The sequence below is a fragment of the Centrocercus urophasianus genome, unplaced genomic scaffold, assembly GCF_019232065.1.
Source record: "Centrocercus urophasianus isolate 14NV4802_14NV808 unplaced genomic scaffold, USGS_Curo_1.0 seq_30, whole genome shotgun sequence".
NCBI classification, from domain to species: domain Eukaryota; kingdom Metazoa; phylum Chordata; class Aves; order Galliformes; family Phasianidae; genus Centrocercus; species Centrocercus urophasianus.
In genome coordinates this window covers 6,019,274-6,039,329 of record NW_024884867.1, presented here as the reverse complement: position 1 = coordinate 6,039,329, position 20,056 = coordinate 6,019,274, and the positions used below count along the sequence as shown (strand labels likewise).

The window sequence follows — 20,056 nt, the reverse complement described above, 5'->3', positions numbered from 1 at the left end:
TCATGCTCTCTGTGCCCTTGCCCTTTCCTACAGTCTTCTTTGGGATGCCCCTTTGCTATCTCTGAAATAATCATAGATAATTGCAATGCACTGTGTACACAGCAACCCAACAGCTCTAAGGCTGCTGAGAGGTGTCACAGCCTGGATGAGACACCAGGCATTTCTGGCTAGCAGCATCACTCTCTTCTATAGCATCAAGTTTAACTGGTCACCAGTTTTTAAATGCATTTCACAACCATTTCAAAAGGAAAATACATCATCGCTCTGTAATTAATTCTGTAATTAGGCTCCAGTGCCCTGGCACTGAAGAAAACACACATTTCTGTCACATCTTTCTCTTGAAGGGCTGCTGTATTTGCTCAGCCCTCAGATATTAATTATCCCCCCCCATTTATCCTCCAGCACTAACAGGCTGCAGCAGTCGGAGGACACGGCAGTTGTGCTGCAGGAATTGCCCCGGGCTCCATTTGCTGCTGAGGGTCTCAGAGCAGAGCTGCTGTTGGTCTCTTTGCAGGAATGCTGGCTGAAATAAAATCACCAAGCTGCTTCTGTCAGTCCTGGTAAAAAACAACGAGCACTTCAAAGAGCACAAAAAGGGCAGATTCTGCCTTTCTGGAAGCAAGGAAAGGCAGGCTGCCTGTAGCAAGCTGCGCGCAGTACAGCAGCAGCTCCTGCTCTGAGCTGCTTTTCCTCCCACACTGCCCTGCCCCAGGGTAGGCTGCAGCAGGCAGGCAGCCGGCATTGCCCAGCCCCACAGCCCCGGCATCCTCCCCAAAGCACGAGGAGCTTCGGAGGGCACCCAGAGCCCGAGGAAAGCAAGTACTGCCGCAGACCAAGGCCTGAAGAAGGCGGTGAACCCAGCCAGTCTGCAGCCGTTGCTTAGCAACACTAGAGCGGGCCACGCAGTTCTTAAATAGCAGGTGTCCCGCACCCCTGTCCAATGCCCGCTTTTCATTGGGCAGATCTCTTAAGATTGACATGATCTCGATCCAATCGTCACCCTCCACGAGCCTCTCCCGTCCTGTAGGCGTGGCACTACCCGGAAGACGCCACCGGAAGCGGTACACAGGAAGTGGGCGGAACGCGTTGGAGAAGGAAGGGCCGTGTGCACCAATGAGAAGCGAGAAGCCGCGCGGCTCATCCAATGGCAGAGCGCGGAGGGCGTGGATGCGAGGAGGCGGGGCAACCTGGATGGAGCCGGCAACAGGAGGCTGAGGGAGGCGGCCAAGGTGGGCAGGGGAGGGGAAATGGGGCCTGAGGGGAAAGTAGGGCCCGGGGCTGCGGGGAAACGGGGCCGGGAGAGGCTAAGGCTAAGGCTTCGTGGGGGTGAAGCCTGAGGAGAGGCTGAGGACTGGGACTAATGGGAGATGGGCGTGAGGGGAGGCCAAAGGTCTGGGGGAGATGAGGAGGAGGGAGGGTGCCTGCGCTGTGGGTTCTGGCTTCAGCTGTTCCTGTTTGCAGGCAGAGGCGGTACGAAAGGAGATGTCCCTCGGGTCCCCGCTGGAAGCAGGATGAATCTCATATCTATGGCGGCAGAGCCCGAGCTGAAATGGGTAGCCCTGTGGGTCCGAGTCAGGTGGGCAGCCGTGCTCGTGCTGCTGCTGGGCTCCCTCCTGCTGCTGCTGCTGCCGCTGCCTGCCGTGGAGGAGAAGTGCCATGCGGTGCTCAGGGGGCTCTCCTTTCTGAGGAGTAAGCTGGGCACCGGCTATACGGGCGTTACCAGGTACACGGGGCAAAGTACCGGGCTGAGTGTCACCTCGCAGGGGCTGGAGCTGCTGGTGCTGAAGGGCAAGGCCTCCCCAGGTGAGTGCGTGCCCCACCGCTGTGCGACTGTTGGACTGTGTGATCTGAGAGATCCTGAGTTGATGCCGTGATTCCAACCCCCCTGTGTCTGGGGGACCCGCATCCCCTGCCTGAGCATCTCCTTGTATCTCCAATGGTAGTGAACTCTCACTACCCCACTCTGAGCTGGAAATTACCAAGAGGTCACTCTTGCCATCGCCAGGCAGCAGCCAGGCTGCATTCCATGGTTGGGTACTGTGCAGGTGTTTCTGTAGTGCTGTGTCATCTCAGCTTATCCAGGTGCTTTGTGCAGTGGTGAGATGTGATGAGGTAATTGGAACACCAGCAATAACAGGCTATGGTCACTGGCTTTAGTGGACAGGACATTCAATTGGGAAATATTCAGAGGAATCATTATGGTTCCTGCACGGTATCATTGACATTACAGCTATTATTGCTGGGAAGATGAAAAACCTGTGCTATTAGCAGCTGTGGAGGCTGCTCTCAGCAAGGGAACTGGCATTACAGCCAACTGAATGTACTCACAACTCTGCGTCCTCCCATACACAGCAGCCTGGTAGCCAAAGCAAGCTTTGCTAGCATCAGAATCCTGCACCTGTGCCTTGCTATTCGCAGGCCCTGCCTGGCCCTGGTTCCTATCAGGAGCAGCTCTGCTGCTGAACTCTCTGCCTGTGAGCATGGCCTAAAGCCCTTGGGCTTGTGGCAGGAGTACAAGTTCTCTGCTGCAGGTCTTACGGAAAAGTTTTATTTAATTTCATATCAGAGAACGGTGATAAGTCTCCAGAAGCTGGCAGTAGAACCCTGTGATCAAACTGCTCTTACTGTTGCATTTCAGAAGTGAAGTTAGAAGCCAAAGCAGCTCTGAACCAAGCCCTTGAAATGAAGCGCCAAGGAAAGCGAGAAAAAGCGCACAAACTCTTTGTATACGCCCTCAAAATGGACCCTGATTACGTGGATGCCCTGAATGAATTTGGCATTTTTTCTGAAGAGGAAAAAGACATTCTTCAAGCAGACTATTTGTACTCCAAAGCACTAACCCTCTCTCCCTGCAACGAAAAGGCTTTGATCAATCGGGACCGGACGTTGCCTTTAGTTGAAGAAATTGATCAGAGGTATTTTAGCATTATTGACAGCAAGGTTAAAAAAGTGATGGCGATCCCCAAAGGCAATTCTGCCCTGCGCCGAGTGATGGAGGAGTCCTACTATCACCACATCTACCACACGGTTGCTATTGAAGGGAACACTCTGACGCTGTCAGAAATACGACACATCATCGAGACCAGATACGCTGTTCCTGGAAAAAGTTTAGTGGAGCAGAATGAGGTGATTGGCATGCACGCAGCTTTGAAATATGTCAATACCACTCTGGTCTCACGAATAGGCTCCGTTACCATCACTGACATCCTGGAGATACACCGGAGAGTGCTGGGCTACGCTGACCCCGTGGAGGCGGGGCGCTTCAGGACTACGCAGGTGTTTGTGGGGCATCACATACCCCCACACCCCCAGGACGTTGGCAAACAGATGCAGGAGTTTGTGCAGTGGATGAACTCTGAAGATGCCATGAGTTTGCACCCCGTGGAATTTGCTGCCTTGGCCCACTACAAATTGGTTTACGTCCATCCTTTTACAGATGGCAACGGGAGGACGTCACGTTTGCTAATGAACCTCATCCTGATGCAGGCAGGCTACCCACCCATCACCATCCGCAAGGAGCAACGGGCAGAGTATTATCATGTCTTAGAAGTGGCCAACGAGGGCGATGTGAGGCCTTTCATACGCTTTATAGCTAAGTGCACTGAGACAACGCTGGACATGTTGCTCATTGCCACCACGGAGTACTCTGTGGGCTTACCTGAAGCTGATGGCAGCAGTGGTGGATGCAAACAAACCATCCCTGTCAAGACCTGAAGGTTGTGGGCGTTGAGAAGGCAGGGAATACATGGGTGAACAGGAAGCCATGCTGCTCAGAATTTCTGCTGGGAAGAGACTTGACAGGAGGTGTCACTCTTTAGCATTTCATTTATTTAAAGCCTGTTACATTTGGTTAAGTTAATATAATTTATTTGCATATATTATGCCAAGCTAAATTGTTGATGTTGACTGTGTGCTGTAACTCGCCTGTGCTACAGTAAGAGGCAGGGAAAAACATCAGAGGGGCTGAACAAACTGAAGTAGAAATCATTTCATTTTTCCATAAAATTAAGCATTCAGAAGCTGCTTCCATCACAGCCCTACCCTAAGTCAGCAGCCTTGTCCTACCTTGTCATGGAGCTGCTAGGTGGGACAAAGCCTTAAAAGAGTTGTTGCTCTCATACTACCCCCTTCGTTCTTGTTCAGAACCCAAAGCCTTTGCAGTAACAGCATGCTCCCAGCTGCATTAGGCTGGCTTTCTCCTTCACAATGACACATTCAGCCAGAAAAGATGAAGAAGAAGGCTAGCTGCAGGGTGGCAGTCACATTTCTCCCCTTCTGTTTCTGCTTTCAGTAGCACTCTGCATATTTACTTTCAGTTGCCTTTCCTAGGGTAATGTATGTGAAACAAATGGGAAGTGTTTGGTTTCTGATCACAGCCCATGTGACTGGAACAAGACAAGAAATGCTCTCTGACTTGTTTCACGGAACAGCAAGGTGCTCTTGGTATGTCTTCACCAGGACAATTTTGTGCTGAGACCCTGCTTCACGTTGCCTCCCCAGAAGGCAGGTCCCCTGGGAAACTGCAGCTGTCTGCAGGTTTCTGTTCAGGCTTGAAAAGAGCTTGTTTCTGTAAGCTGCAGGCAGAAAAGGTCATTCCACATAGCCACAAGACTGCCTTTATCTGCTGGGCTGTTTTGGTAAGAATTCATATAGTGAGTTTGCCAAAAACTTAAGTTTCCTTCATCTACACAAGAGAGCTTTTCATGATAGGTTTATTAACTACCAAATCCTGTTATTCCTGTGATAAATGCATAAAGAACCACCTAAGGCCTCTCCCTCCTGCAGTCTCAGTTTGCACAGCACCTGGAAGCTGCCGCCCAAGTCCAAGTGTTTTTAAGGTAAAAGCAGTTGCAGTTAAACATTGAAAGGAGTTGCTCCCTACACCACACCTGCCAGCTGTATAAGTGCATAATTCCAGGTATCATCGATCCCAACACCTTCAAGCTCAGAAGACATGGAAGGAATGAATTCCTGTACTGTCCCAGGCCTATTTCTCTCCCCTCTAGCTCTCTTACCTGCAAGGTAATTAGGATACGTTTCATACAGCAAACAGACAACAAACCAAGACCAGGAATTACCTGTATACTGTAGCACCAGCCTCTCCTCACGTATTATTGCTGACAGGGAATGTGAACAAGTGTTCTATTTTTACAAAGCATGCTTATTTTTGTAGTGCAATGTGAGTATAAAAGTATTCTGCACTTTAGAGCTCTGGAAAAAAAAAAGACGTTCATTTTAATAACAGATTAATAAAGTATTTTAATATTAAGTCTGCAGTAAAATCAGAACTGCTCACAGCTCAGTTCCTGGAGTAGCAAGTTTTACAGCAAGTCCAACGTTAGCAATCCAAGGAAACTCCATTAATCGCTCCTGCTTTGTGCCTGCCTGACATCAGGGTGAGGTAAGCATCTGGAAATACCAGCCCCCACATTAAAGCTCCATATTAGATTGTTATTATATGCCACAAAGCAGATTGAGATCTCATGTTGCTGCTTCATACTGAGTGGTCAGCCCAAGCTCGTAGCACAGAAGCAAATGCACACTGTACTACAAACAAGCTCCACAGGAGGATTCAGGCCCTTGCTCTGTTACCCACACAACTGTTTTACACAGCAAAAACCTACAAAGCAAACCAAGTAAAGCCAAGTCAAACAAGCACAGAAAGTAAGCACTGAAAATAGTGTTTATTTGCAGCAGTGCTTATGTTGTACAAGTGAACTCGGTGCTGCTCTCCCCCTCACATTCAAACCCCCCCACGTGCTGACTTCCAGTTAGCAGCATTTTTAGATAAGCAGTAATATTTCTATCCAAGACCATGTACCAGGTTATTTTCAAGTCTGAGGTGATTACTGAAGTGGTTTCAAGATACTCATACTAAATGGAATGAACTACTTAAAGGTATGCAAGTGACACTGTATCTCAGCGCACCTGAGAGGTGAGGTACATCAGTATTAACTAGCTGCCATAGGATAAGTGCAATTCCAACACCCACATTTCAACAAAAGCAACGGTATTTATAGAAAACCTTTGAGAACTTGAGTTTAATAAACTGTGAAACTTCAGCGTGCACTTCACATTTGTACAAAACCATACAGAAACCACCTGCAAAAGATAGATGAACTAGCTAGCAAAAAAAAACTAACAAAAAAATGGTCCTCAGCAAGAGCATGTACAGCTTTCATGGGGAAAAAATACCAGGTCTAAGTATTATCTCATGACACTTAAAAATAATCTGAATGTCTTTTACAAATACACAATATAAAAAACGGGTCAACTTGAACAGAACATTAACTGAATACACATATATGTATATTGTGTATATACATATACACAGAAATGTATAGAAACTCTCCCAATACTAAAATAGGCCATTGTGGTGAAGTTACTAGCATTTGCCATCTAACTCTTAATGGAAGGAGATCAAGGTGTGAACATGTTTCGGTGTAAAACGGGTCTGTCGTCAGAGAGAATGACTGCAATCACAATCTGAGCTTCTGACCAGTGGATCTCAGCCAGGTTGTGGCCAGGCCTTCACATGGCATCTCATTCTTTAATGAAAGAGAAATATCTGTAAAGTATTCAGAAAACGGTGTGGCATCCAACCTGTACAGGAAATGTTTCCCCCTCATTACCCTCAATATGAGGAATCACATAACGCCATTTTACCAGAACGTAGTATAACTCTTTGCTCTTAAAAAACAGAGGAAAGTGGATTTGTTCCATCCTACACTGATCTTAATGAATGCAGTAGTCCAGAACAGTATTTACATGTGATTGTGACTGGCGTTCTCTCCTTGCTAGCATAAGGACACAACATGGCTTCCATAAAGGCATTTCACATTTTACCAGCTCAGCTGATTGCTGACCATTTGCTCACTTGTTCAGCAGCATCTTGGCAAAATCAGCGTTGGACATCTTTTTAGGCTCCTCAGTGCTTTCAGACGAAGTTGCTGGTGAATTCTGGACCATCCCATTCTCAGCCTTAGCCACAGGATTACTCTGGCGTTGCAATGCTCGAGGCATCATGGAAAGCTGTGTCCTTCCCTTCCCTCGCCTGGAAAGCAAAAAACTGCACTTAAAAACATCCTCATGCTCTGTGAACGTACTGTTTTAGCCTAGAGAAACAGAAAGGGCTTTGTTTGATCCAGAGAACACTCCTTAAGTATTATTCTTGCCATTTGTTTCAGTAGTAAGCAGTGCAAAGCTTACAGTGGATGCCCTTTGAAACAGCATTCCTAAACACTGACAGAAAAAAATGCCCAGCAGTTTCCAGAAGCTGAAGCTCCATGGTTTATCTACAGGGTAAAAGTAATTGCAAGCAGCAAGAGCACTTGGGAGGAAGAAAGAGCAGCCTCAGAACTCATTGTGAACAGACTTTGGAACTCTTTGAAACAAGAGGCTGTGGAAGTTCAAAGGGCTCAGGTACGAACACCAGACCACAGGACGTCCAAACTCTTGGTCACTACAGACCTATTTCTATTGCTGATGTAAAGAAGAAAAGTCTACTTCTCCATCAATTAATCATCATTATTATTTAGTACCTTGTTCCCTCACATTCCAGAGGGAACTCCTACATTTTTGCCTACAAAGCAACCCAACGTTTGCTTTCAAGCACCCCCAAGCTGTCTCCCTTGCCAGCACTCACGCTCCATAAATCTGCCGTGGCACTGCAAACTGGGAGGCTCTGCCTGCCTCAGCCTTGTCTGGCAGCTTTCGGAGAGGTGGGTTACTGATTGCCACCTTGATGACGTGTTCCTTAATTGTCAGACCATCCATTTTCAGCACGGCTTGCGAGGCCTGGGCTTCGTTTTCAAATTCCACATAGGCCAGGCCCTAAATAAGGAAAAAGGTAACCCATGTTAGTTTTAGTGCTTCTTCCTCTGTGTGACTGCTGGAAAACACCATACAGAAAGTGGAACTAAACACGGCCACAAATCCCAGTATTCTTTAAGATTAACTAAAGAGAAGTTCTTACCTATGCAAATCTATAACCTGCATTCTTTCTTCACATATAATTTGTGGAAAAGGTATTTAAAAACAAGATCCCAATAAAACGTACAAAGTATTGCCTCAGCAACAAGGCTTTACTTCTAAATATACACCATACATATATCCAGGATAGATCTGATATCAGATAGGTTTCCATTCACAGGGGGTGAAAACACCACATGAATCCATGCAGCTAGAACAGAAAGATCCATGAGAACTCTTCTGTGATTTTCCATTACACTACAGTTTGCATCTATGGAAGGAAGACCACTAACATAGGCCCACCTTAGTTTCATGGGGAGTACAACCCACCCCAAGCAGCAATACCAACACAAAGGCACTGCTTTTAAGTGACTGGAATCGCTGCCTCCAAAACAGAGACTGATGACAAAAGCCTTCTTTGCAGGAAATGAATCTGTGTCGCTTTCACAAGGTAACAGCTGCTAACCACCTGCTGCTGGTACACCTTGAGTAATGGTGTCTTGTTTCCAGCAGAGCAAAGGAAAAGGCCCCACTTGGCATCTGCTGTGCCAGGCTGCTACCAGGGAGTGCACTATAGCTGGGAGGCATCACCTCCCAGTTCTCTTATTGCTGTTCTGAAGTTCCACTCAAACCCTTATGCTGTGTTTTTGGATTAGCCAGCTTCACAGGGCTGGAAATACACCAGGATTCATACAGCATTCAGTTCTAGAGTATTTGTTTGCGGTTTAAATAAAATCACAGCTCTCACAGCAGAGAACATGGACTACACAGGGCTTGGGACACCAAAAGAGAACTCTTTAGAAGATACACACCAACAGCAACTGTCCTTCAAATATTAAGTTAAAAAGAAGTTAAAAATCCAATTTAAAATGCATACACATCACCACCAGGATGGCACCTGTTGGAAGCGCCCGACATCCAGACAGGGCAGAGCTTTCAGGTGGAATTTTGGCAGAACAGCCACTGGTTTAGTTCTTAGTTAACAAACACCCATTTATTCCAGCATGGAAATAACACCTGTCAGAAAGGTGTCTCATTTCTCACTGGCAAATCCATCATTGCAGCAGGTGCTCTGAACAATAGCATCAAGAAACTGAAGATAGAGGAGGAAGGGAATCAGTTACAACAAGTGAACTCTATCCAGTCAGTGACTTCAGAAACAAAGGTTCTTTGCAGGTTCACTAATGCCTCTTTCTTATTAAACTGAAAATGCTGTAGATAATCTTCCCCCCTCCCCATTTACATCACACACTTTTCTTAAGCAACCGAATAAGCATTTCAGAAAAAAAATCTCATTGTCCTCCTTTTCTTATCTGTTGGCATAAAACCACATGTTGTATAAAGGTTGACCACAATAATTATTCAAGGCATTAGCATTAAGCTGTAAGACCTACTTTTTGTACCCAGATCTTATGAAAAGTTTCTTTTTGAAGGATTTCATTGAAATTAAGAGTGCATTAATGATGCCTACCTTGGGTTTTCCAGCTCGGTTGGTGACCAGCCTAATGTCTTTCACATTCCCATGGGCTTTACATATATCTTCCAGCTCCTCCTTAGTGCAGGAAAATGGCAGACCAGATATAAAGAGCTTGTGTTTCTCCAGTGTAGTACTATACCTGAACACCTGAAGAAATTAAAAGGCTGTTAGTGCTCAAATCAGTTAGAAACAAAGGGAATTTCAACCTATTATAAAATACTCAGGCATTTGAGGTTATATTTCTGTGATTAAAAATAACAACAACCCACTAAAGACACGAGCAGCACCTAGACAGATTGACAGTGGTGCTCACTTAGGAAGCTGGTACATGGTACATCACACCATTAAGGTGCTCAGATTATTCAAAGATCCACAGGAATCTGTTAACATTAATTCTAGTTTATGGCAACATCACACAGTATAGAAGAACTCCTAGAAAATGCTGAGACATTACCATTCCCAATTAATACAAGACGAATTCACCAGATGCAGGCAGTCTGAAAGCAGAACATTCTGCTAGCTTTCCAATGCACTCCCACTATTCAATTTATTCCTTATTCCAACATATTCAACATACTATGGAAAGAATGAAAGCTTACCTTAAAGTCTGGATTCTTGTTCTTGTCAACACAAGGAGAAACAAACATGGGTCTTCCCTCCACGACTTTACGATCCAGCCCAAGAGCCTGCAGAGCAGACTTCTCGTCCTTGAACTCCACATAGCAGTAGCCCCGGAAAGTCCCCTTGTTGCTGAAAACTGGACGGATTTGAGCAACCTCCCCACAGCTCTCAAAGAGCTCTTTCAGTTTTACTTCAGGATCTGTCATGTTGTAGGAAAGGTTGCTGACGAAGACGGTGATGTTGTCTTTGCTGCTGTCATGCAGAACTTTTGGGACGTCTTTTCGGCTGGTGGATGGCTTTTCCTTCTGGTTTGTGGAGTGATCTGGTTTCTCAGGTCCACTTCTTCCAAACAGCCCAGTTTCCAGCTCCATGTCTTCTTCAAGAAGCAAACCATCACCATCTCCCTTATGTCTCTTGCTGGGTTGCTCTGCAGATGAATGGAATTGAAAGACTTAACAGAGAAGTTAACACCATTTCACTTCCCACTCAAATTAGTTTGTCCTCCATCACCAACGTGGAATCTGCAAATAGCAAATATGAATGAAATCAAGAACACAATGACAGATCCCACAGACAAAACAGAAACTTCCCTCTGGTTCTTATTGATAGTTGATTACTTGCCCAAGACAGCAAGGACTTAAATGGAAGCACCAATGATACTTTATTTTCCCATCAGCTACAACTACTGACTCATGTTCTAGGAGGTTCTTTATTAAAAAAATTAAATATCTTAAAATCTTCTTATCACCTTCCAAAAGACTGCTACACAACCGAGCAACCCAATTTAGCCTGATGACTCTGCATCATTTGATGAGTTGAATCATTAAAAAAAATAAAAAACAACACATTATTCATCTGAAGTAATAAAGATCTTTTAAAATCCATAATAGTTTTTTTTTAAACATTCACTTCTGGCCAAAAAAACATTTAGCCTTGCTTTCACTTCATAACGTAATGAAGATTTCCTTGGAAAAAGAGCACCTGAAAACACAGCACCTCTAAGGGCAGTGATGGCACCTCCCCATCTGCCTTTAACTGCAGGCAGACACCTGTGACCAAAAGATTGAAACTCTTTTTTCTTTATTTTCTTTTTTACCTTCTTCCTCTTCTTGTCCCCATTCACCCTCATCATCATCATCTGCTTTGCGCTTTTCTCCAATCCTATTTTTCTTCGCCTTTTTGGAAGCTTTCTTTTCTGCTCGAGATTGTTTTCGTTGCTCAGCTTTCTCCTCCTCCTGCCTTGCCAGAGCAGCTTCTTTCTCAGCAGCCTAAAAACATGCAAGATTTTTTTAGGTGACTGCAGACTGCAGAACATTCTCATATGCTGTTTTTTTCTTTGTTTTTTTTCTCCACTCAACTGGGAAGGTTTTCTCTGAAGCTTCATTACACAAACTAATAGGATCATCACTGAAAGCACATCTCAACTGTCTGCTCTTATAGCTTTCCTGGTGTGCTCATGTTATTTGTGTATTCATCCGAGTGCCAAAAGGTGAAATAAAAAAAACAGCATCAACAATAAATTAATCACTCTTTAAAATGAAAGTCAATACTTCTGAAGCTTTAAGACAATTTGGGCTTATCTACATGAACCAACGTTAGAAATCTGACATTCATGGCTCATCAGCAGATATTTCCAATAAACTGCTTATACAGTTCACAAAGCTCTGACCTTTGCTCTCTGTTCATTAACACGAGCTAATCTGTTTTCTGTTTTCTGAACAGCTGCATCCCAGTCTTCCAATGTTCCTAAAAGATTTAAAAAAAAAAAAAAGCCTTGTATTCAGCCTTACAATAAATTGCAAACACAATTCTAGAAAAATAAGAATCACCGAGTTCTGTCATTATTCACAGAATCACAGAATCACCCGGGTTGGAAGGGACCTCAAGGATCATGTAGTTCCAACCCCCCTGCCTAGCAGGGCCACCAAACACACACATTCAGATCAGGTTGCCCAGGACCCTGTCCAACCTGGCCTTAAACACATCCAAGGACGGGGCATCCACAACCTCCCTGGGCAGCCCGTTCCAGGGCCTAACCACTCTCCTTGTATAGAACTTCCCCCTAACATCCAACCTAAATCTTCCCTCCTTCAACTTGGATCCATACATATTCATGACAATTCTAAATATAATAAATATAAATGAACAGCCTACAAAGAAAACAACACCTAATCAGAGCAGAAACCCCCCATTTGTCATATAACACTTCAGAAATGCATGGAAAAATCCAACCAATTTCAGCTGGCTCTCAATCGGTCCAGAGAAGGGAAAGAAGTTTTCTGTCTGTCTGTCTGTCCACTGACTACACTGTAAAATGAAATGATGTGCAGTTTGTTACCTTCTATCCTTTCCAGTGTGAGCAGCACCTCGCAGACATGCTCTGGATAGTCACTTGTGCACTGCACTGCTCGATGCAAGGCCTTCCTGCAGTGCTGGGTGTCACCATGAGCTCTACAGTGTAGAAAACACAGCAGTAAGGAGCCAATCCTCAACATGGTGACTGCAAAGCAGGACTGTTAACTACATTCTATGCAAATCCTCCCCCTCCATCACCAGCTAGCTCACGCTACGCTTTGTTGCAATGTTTCTAAACTATACTTCATAGACCTTCTCTGATAACCTCAAAAGCACACCATAAACCCTTATGAAGAACACCTTTGCTGAGCAAACCAGACTTCTCTCAAACAGACGAGCAAATTAAGAAAAGGTTATACACACACAAACACACACAACTCCCTTCAGCCAAGCTCTCACCTTTCCAGGTTATAATATTCCAGCCACATGTTAGCATACTTGGCATTCCCTTTAGTCATAATGTTGTCCCAGAGCTCTCTGGCCTTCTGCATGTTATTACATAAGCGGGCCTGAAAATCAGAACTCAACATGTTCAGTACAGTTCAGGACTATTTGTTAAGCACCACATCCCTCCCTGCCATCCCCATCATCTCCTCACCAAACCAACCAAAGAACAAAGAACCCCAAGAAACCCCAAAAACCCATAAACATAAAAAGTCAACCCACCTAACTAAGCACACAAACCCAGCAAACAGAATTAAACACCTGAGATCATTCTGTCACTGAGTAACACCCCCTGTGCCCACCTGCTGTATCAGTCTCAGTTTCTGGATCTCACATATAACTTCATTTTGATCACTGTTTCTGAACTTTTCCTTCTGTCTTTATTCATTCTTGTTCCTAATACAGCACACTGATACCAGTACTAGTTTGAAACTAGCTTGTGTAGGCAGCACTAAATTAAGGAGAATTCAAGGCAATTTCCCAGAGTGAAGTATTCAGCTCCAAAGCACCATGGCTAGTCTGCTGATCAAGGTACTTGCATGTCTGTACTGCAGCACAGCCACAGCAGCAGAGACATTCTAAAAGCCCTGGTGATTTTCTCTAACAGACTGCTGTCCTCTCCAGGACATCCTGCCTCAAACCAGATGCTACATTATGTGCAGGAATGGTAAAAGAAAGATTTACTCACTGAAGTTACAGAGACAAAATGAAAAGTACAAGAAGATTGCCTGCAATAGCTGGAATGCTTAAAGAGAAATTCCCTCTGGTCTAGCAATTAAAATAGAAAAGATAAAAGCATCACCTCAACCCTTGCCCAGTTCTGCATGATAGTACAGGATGGATCTCCACTTTCACTGAAGCCTGGGAAGAAAAACACTGTTTGTGAATGGCTTTTGGGAAAATTATTCTGAACAAAGCAGGTGAAACATTGCATGACTGAACTTACGCTCTTCTACTTCTTGTTTCAAATACTCCACAGCACGGGCAAACGCCGATCGCAGCTCTTCAAGTTCTTTACTGGAGTCTGTAGAGAAGAGAAAGAAATGCCTTACTGTTACCATTTTCATTTCTCATCCCCTAAAGCCTCTTCACCAACACCCATGTATGACTTTATTTTGGCAGGAAACAAAACAGGTCCAACTCACTACTTCAGTAAAACTCAAACAGCAACAAAATTTAACACAAGCAACAAAGCCCATCAAGTAGCTAAAATATAAATCAGGGCCTTTTTGTGACAGCACGATCTATTCTTTCAGCAAGGAACTGCTCTAAAATAGTTGATCTTATAGACAATAACTGGGGGGAGAAAGAAGTTTTTGTGAGAGATACAAAGCTTGTGTTTTTCTGTATGCTTGTTTTTAATAGCAGTTCTGTGCATCCAAAATAGTGGCAGTAAACAAATGTATATTCAAACATATTGTACATACCTTGTGTGAAATCCACCCTTCTTCTCAGGTAGTCAAGATATGCCTGCCAGATTTCTACATAATCTGTTGCCTGAATAAAGCCTGCGTTCAGAGCCTTTTCAAACATGTCTGAAAGAAATGGAGGGAAAAAACCCACATAAACATGTATTTCCTTTTCCATTGTATTTCAAAGTATAGGACAAAGAAAATACAAGAAGTCCTGCACACAGTGAATTAGTTAAGAAATTCAATGTAAAGCCAGTTTAATTCAGCAGTGTTCAAGCAAAGCTTGAAATGAAGCACTTGCTCAGAAGTGAAGCTGCTCAACCAACACAGCTGTGCCTCAGAAGCACACTACTGTAAACTTCATCATTTTTAAGACTGCTACAGAAGGGTTGCAATGAATTCTACAGGTCACACATCATTTGGAGCACAGCAAGCAGTTCTGCACTGTAAAGAAATTCGGTTGAGATCATCTTTCCTTACCAGAAATAATGCAGTGATCAACTCCATGCCTCTCCATTGCCAAAAGATACTGAATCCAGAGCCCAACGGTCCAAGGACAGTTCCTGACAGCACGGTCATGGGCAGACAAAACCAACTCTTTCACTTTCAGCTGCCGGTCCTGAGATAATCACACACCAAAGTTTTAAGCTCCTATGAGCTAAAAAGCCCACCCAAGATAAATATCAGCTTAAAAAACTAAAACCTTAAAAATACATATTTTATATTTGAAAGTTTAAAGACAGGATTGGTATTTTAGATTCTATATACACATAAGAACTCAGTGAATGCCCTCAAAACAGAAAGGAGGAGCAGAACAAACAATAACTCTGTGCCATGTTAAGGCTGGGGAAGACATAAACAAAAACCCACAAGGAAAATAAAACCTCAAGATTTTTTTTTCCTTCCTTACCAAATACTGATTGTAGCGTGCCCACAGGTCAGGTACAAGGCAGTTCTCAGCCAAAGCTCTCTCGTAGATCAACTGAATGCGAGCTGGATCACCAGCTTTCATTTCAAAATCAATGTAAGCTTGGTATTCTGCCAGCTTCGGTGTCTCAGCACCCAGCTATAGGACATGAAAAATAAAAACCTTCTAAACAAAGCATGATTCAAACAGCTCAACTGACTCAGTAGGTCCTGCACAATATTTCAAACCTGAACTCGGCCTCTAAATATCAACAGCTCCACCAGTTTTAGTGCTGGGAATTACACTCCAGCTTTTAATTTAATTCTTAATTTTAAAGGAAGGTGTAAGCAACAACGTTACCAGTGCCTCTTCATATGGTTTACACTTCTCCAACTGCTGTAGAGCTTTTTTGTAGCTCTTTATTGTTGTTTCTGGTACCGGATCTTCGGACCACTCCTCATACTCAGCATATGAAGCCTCCATATCTGTTAAAACAGACACAAAATCCCATCACTAATTCACTCAACAGACTAAATAATCATAATTCAACCTCTGCTCGATTCTAATGTGTTCGTGTTTCTGTTTATAGTTTTATACCTTAACTGTCAGATTACCACAATTAAAGGGTTCAGACACTTTCAGCTTATAGGTGTAATGTGAACAAAAACTTAGAACAAGTTGCTCAAAATCATTAGCTTTTACTTTACAAAACCAAAGTTGCAAGATTTTCCCAGGGCTTTACAGAAGAAACAAACCTAGATTCTTTCAATGGGCAAATAAAGAAGTTTAAGACCTACACCACCTTTCTCCTGTATGCAGACAAAGCAGCAAGAAAGGGACTTGAAGAGTTTAAAGTATGAAACTGATACAGGAGGACTATCAATCAGCTGTCAGCATGTATCATTTACCTGTCAGCCAATGTTCTTACACAGTGAGCTTCTCAGCTGAATTCCTAGCTCCTAAGGGTCATGCTTTGTGCTAATTGTACTTTAAACAGCCTGAATGACCTCAAACCACACACCATGGAAACACATAAACGAACAAACAGGAAACATGCATCATTCAGGGGGCCCCAAAGACAGGCAAACGCAACTGATTCATGAACACCCAAATACCCCAGCTGCAATCTGTGTGGCTCTACTAAAAGAATAATCACAATCAATGCCTACTTTGCCATAATACAGTTTCTCCATGCCAGCTCCCCAAGCACACAGGCTCTCACCTAACAGTGGGATCCCCAGCTGGCGCCTGAACAGCGTGTGGATCCTCTCAAGCTGGCTGCAGAGCATCTGCTGCTGCTCAGGCGACGGAACGCTGCCAGGAGCTGGCTGCAAACAAAAGGATTGAAACCGAATCAGCTCCCTCAAGCCTGAGCTGATGGACATGAAGGGGGATTGCTTATGGGTTGGGGATCTGGGCTCCAAATGACTACTACACGATCCTTGAAGGACACACAAGGCCAACTTGCTGCTGCGAAAGGTAAAACTTGGAAACTGCTAGAGACAGAAGCTGATGAAAGTACAAAGCATCCCCCAGTGAAGGCAGACACAGTGGGAAATGATAACCTGGAGAACAACAGATCATGCCAGTTCACAAACCTACAGATAGGTTTTCAATAAATCCCTGGTGCTTGCAGAGATGATTTAAGACTCCAGATTCTTTTTACAAGCAGAAGAGTATTCTGCCATTACTCTTCTGCTTGGACATTTCATTACTGATCAACTTCCACATCTTATGTAGCAAGCTACAAGGAAACAGAAATATTCACATTCTGGTCATCTACCAAAGTCTGGCGTTTCGAAAAGAGTGAAACAGTGAATAAATTCAACACTGAGGTGCAAGGCAGCCTAGAAACACAAACATGATTGATTATGGGCAAAAGCATTCACTGGAAAGAATAATAATGCTTAATAATGAAGATACAGCCGAAAAGAAACAAGTGAGTGACACCACAGCCTCTTTTCTCCCAGGAGGCTGATGACGGAGCAGCGCAAGACTTCAGAAGCTCCACCACAACTTCTTACTGACAGCAGCCCACCAGACCAGCCTTACCTGTGCTGTCTCCAGGATGGCATTCTCAAACTCACGGTAAGCTTCCCACAGAGCTGTTCCTTTTGTCACGTGCAGCCCCACTGCTGTCAATGCTCTCTCAAATATTGAGCGAACTTTCTCAATTCCCCCTTCCTGACCAATGCCACCGATTGAATACTGGGCATATTCCAGCCAAATTTCAGGACCTAAACAAAGTTATGAGAAACAGGTGAGCTAACGTCCTCGAAAATAAAAAGGCATCTCAAATACTTATCAAAGACATAACTGTTTTCTTTGCTATTCAGTGTAGTAGACCTTTAAATGGTTTTCAACTCCCATGCTTCAGGAAAAAAAACCACTCCATTTGATCCCATTTCTGCATTACAACATAATGAAAAAGCTTTCCTCAAAAAAGAAAATCATAACCTGAAGGCAGCAAATTTTATAGCACATATTAACATGTATTAAAAACTTACAGATGTAGTCTTTCACAGCTCTCTCAAACAGCTCATAAACTTTCTCTCGCTCTGAGATTTCAGAAGCCATTTTTATCTCATCCTTCAACCAATCCAGCCAAATTTCTGAAACCAAGAAGTTTACAAATCACCAATGCTTGGAAAAAAAACCACAAACAAACCAAAAAAGCCCTCATTTTCAATGTTCTTTTTACATTTTCGGTTAGTTTTTAATGACAGTCTTAAAAATGGGAACAAACACAATGGGAAGAGCAATTTTAAGTCCCCGCATCTACGCACAATTAATTTAAATGAAAATGTTGGTACTGATCTCTGGTGATCTCCATCATCACACTGATGATGCTTATTCAGTATCAGCTGCAAGGAGAAGCAGCTCTGTACCTTCAGTAAGTGGGAAGAGTTCACTCATCTTCTGCCGAGCTCTTCTGAGCTTCACCAGCTCTCCCTCCTGGCGAAGCAGCTTTATCAGATCCAAGTGGCAGTTGTAGTCAAAAGCATTGATGGAAAGCTTTAAAAAATAAACAAACTGTTTTGAAGGCACGCAGAAGTCAGAGAATATTTAGCAGAGCAGAACTTCACACTTTGTTTTGTGGCATGCAAATCCCCTCACCAGTTCATAGCATCAATAAGGCTGGAAAAGATCAGTATAATCACCAAACCCCATCCCAGCTCCCCCCCACCACACCCACTAACCATATCTCCAAGTGTCACATCTCCATGTTCTTGAACCTCTCCAGGGATGGTGATCCCACACCTCCCTGGGCAGCCTGTCTCAATGCCTGACTGCTCTTTCAGAGAAGCAATCTTTCCTAATACTCAACCAGAACCTCCCCTGGCACAACTTAAGGCCTCACCTCTTGTCCCATCACTGTTACTTGGGTGAAGAACCAATCCTCACTGTGCTACAACCTCTTTTCAGGGGGTTGTGGAGAGCCATCAGGTCTCCTCTGAGCATCCCTAGCTCCAGACTAAGCAATCCCAGCTCTTTCAGCCTCTCCCTAGAGAACTTGTACTCCAGATCTGCTTCACAGCTCTGCTGCCATTCTTTGTACACGCTCCAGGGCCTCAATGCCTTTCTTTTAGCAAGTGACCCAGAACTGAACACAGCACTTGAGGTGCTTGGCCCTCACCAGGAGCAAGTACAGAGGGACAATCACCTCAGTGCTCAGTTACACAGAATCACAAAATTGTAGGGGTCAGAAAAGACCTCTAAGGATCCCTCAATCCAACCACTCCATAGCAGGTCACATAAGAAAGCATCCTGGTGGATTTTGAGCATCTTTAGGGAAAGAGACTGCACCACCTCCCTGGGCAGATCATGTCAGGGCTCTGTCAACTTCACAGTGAAGAAGTTCTTTCTCATGCTCAGATGGAACTTCCTGGGTTCCAGTTTGCGCCCACTGCCCCTCGTCCTGTCGCTAGGCATGGCTGAGAAGAGCCCGGCCCCATCCTCCCGACTCCCACTCTGACAAGTACTGCTCCCTCAGCCTTCCCTTCCGCAGGAAGGGCAGCCCCAGGGCTCATTGGAGAGAAGCTGCAGGCCCCGACCACCGCTGCAGCCCTCCCTATGAGATCCCTTTTATAAAAGCTGAGCTTTAAAGTTCCGCACAAAGCTGAACTCACAGCCCCAAGAGCCCCGGGTGCAGACAGCGCTGAGCAACACCCACAGAGCCCTCCTCAGCAAACGCGTTGTAATTCCTTCAAAAATCAAGAAAGAAGCCACCATCGCAGTTTATTTTCAACATGTAAGAGCTGCTCACTGAGCCTCTCTCGCCCTCGAGCGAGAAATAAAATCAAATTAAAAGGGACAGCTCGCACTGCCGGCGCCCAAAGGTGACCGCATCACCTCCGGAGGCGTTTCCAGGGCTTCACGACCAAAGCGGGACACGGCCGGGCCCCACCTGCTCCTCCAGTCGTTGGATCTCCGCCTCGTTCTCCTTCTCCTCATCCTCGCCGTCGCCCGACGAATCCGAGTCGCCCTCGTCCTCCGAATCGCCCCCCGACTCGGGGTCGCCCTCTGCCATGCGCTTCTCCTCCTCCGCCGCCGCCGCCGCCTCGGCTCCCGCCGCCGCCATCTTGTTGCAGCTCGCCTCGCCGCCGGCCGCGCTCCGCCAGCCGCCGGGGTTGGCCACAGCGCGCCTGTCCCAATACTGCACGCTCCCCACAGCCAAGAGAGGTGAGAAGAAGGAAGAGAAATTCTCTCGGCGAGGTTCCGCTCTTTTGCGCGCCCCGCAGCCACAGAGAGCCGAGCAGCTCCGCGCGCTGCCCCTTGTAGTCTCGTCGGCGGCGCAGGCGGCGCCGCGGACACCTCGGGGCCTTGGCCGGCTGAGGTCCTTAGGAAGGAGGGGATGTGCGCCGCTGC

General features: G+C 45.1%; 2 protein-coding genes across 4 annotated transcripts; one reads left to right on the top strand and one right to left on the bottom strand.

Annotated features, from left to right (window-relative positions):
* The first annotated feature begins 1,144 nt into the window (after positions 1-1,144).
* On the top strand, positions 1,145-6,062 carry FICD (FIC domain protein adenylyltransferase). Its single transcript, XM_042828767.1, has 3 exons — positions 1,145-1,229; positions 1,462-1,803; positions 2,639-6,062. Exons 1-3 carry the CDS (start codon positions 1,145-1,147, stop codon positions 3,712-3,714), a joined length of 1,503 nt encoding a protein of 500 aa, XP_042684701.1. The 3' UTR covers positions 3,715-6,062.
* On the bottom strand, positions 3,142-19,769 carry SART3 (spliceosome associated factor 3, U4/U6 recycling protein). Of its 3 annotated transcripts, none has more exons than XM_042828766.1 (20): positions 19,596-19,769; positions 18,076-18,202; positions 17,695-17,799; positions 17,240-17,424; positions 16,410-16,515; positions 15,548-15,672; positions 15,191-15,346; positions 14,761-14,899; positions 14,296-14,403; positions 13,815-13,892; positions 13,671-13,729; positions 12,824-12,933; positions 12,408-12,520; positions 11,739-11,815; positions 11,166-11,337; positions 10,048-10,496; positions 9,443-9,595; positions 7,646-7,833; positions 6,867-7,054; positions 3,142-5,211 (listed from the first exon to the last, which is right to left on the bottom strand). In XM_042828766.1, the coding sequence occupies exons 1-19, from the start codon at positions 19,767-19,769 to the stop codon at positions 6,874-6,876; spliced, it is 2,805 nt and encodes a 934-aa protein (XP_042684700.1). In that variant the 3' UTR covers positions 3,142-5,211; positions 6,867-6,873. The 3 variants fall into 3 exon arrangements, with proteins under 3 accessions (XP_042684700.1, XP_042684699.1, XP_042684698.1); XM_042828765.1 differs by lacking the exon at positions 3,142-5,211 and adding an exon at positions 5,661-6,548; XM_042828764.1 differs by lacking the exon at positions 3,142-5,211 and having other exon boundaries at positions 5,661-7,054.
* Between the last annotated feature and the right edge of the window lie 287 nt (positions 19,770-20,056).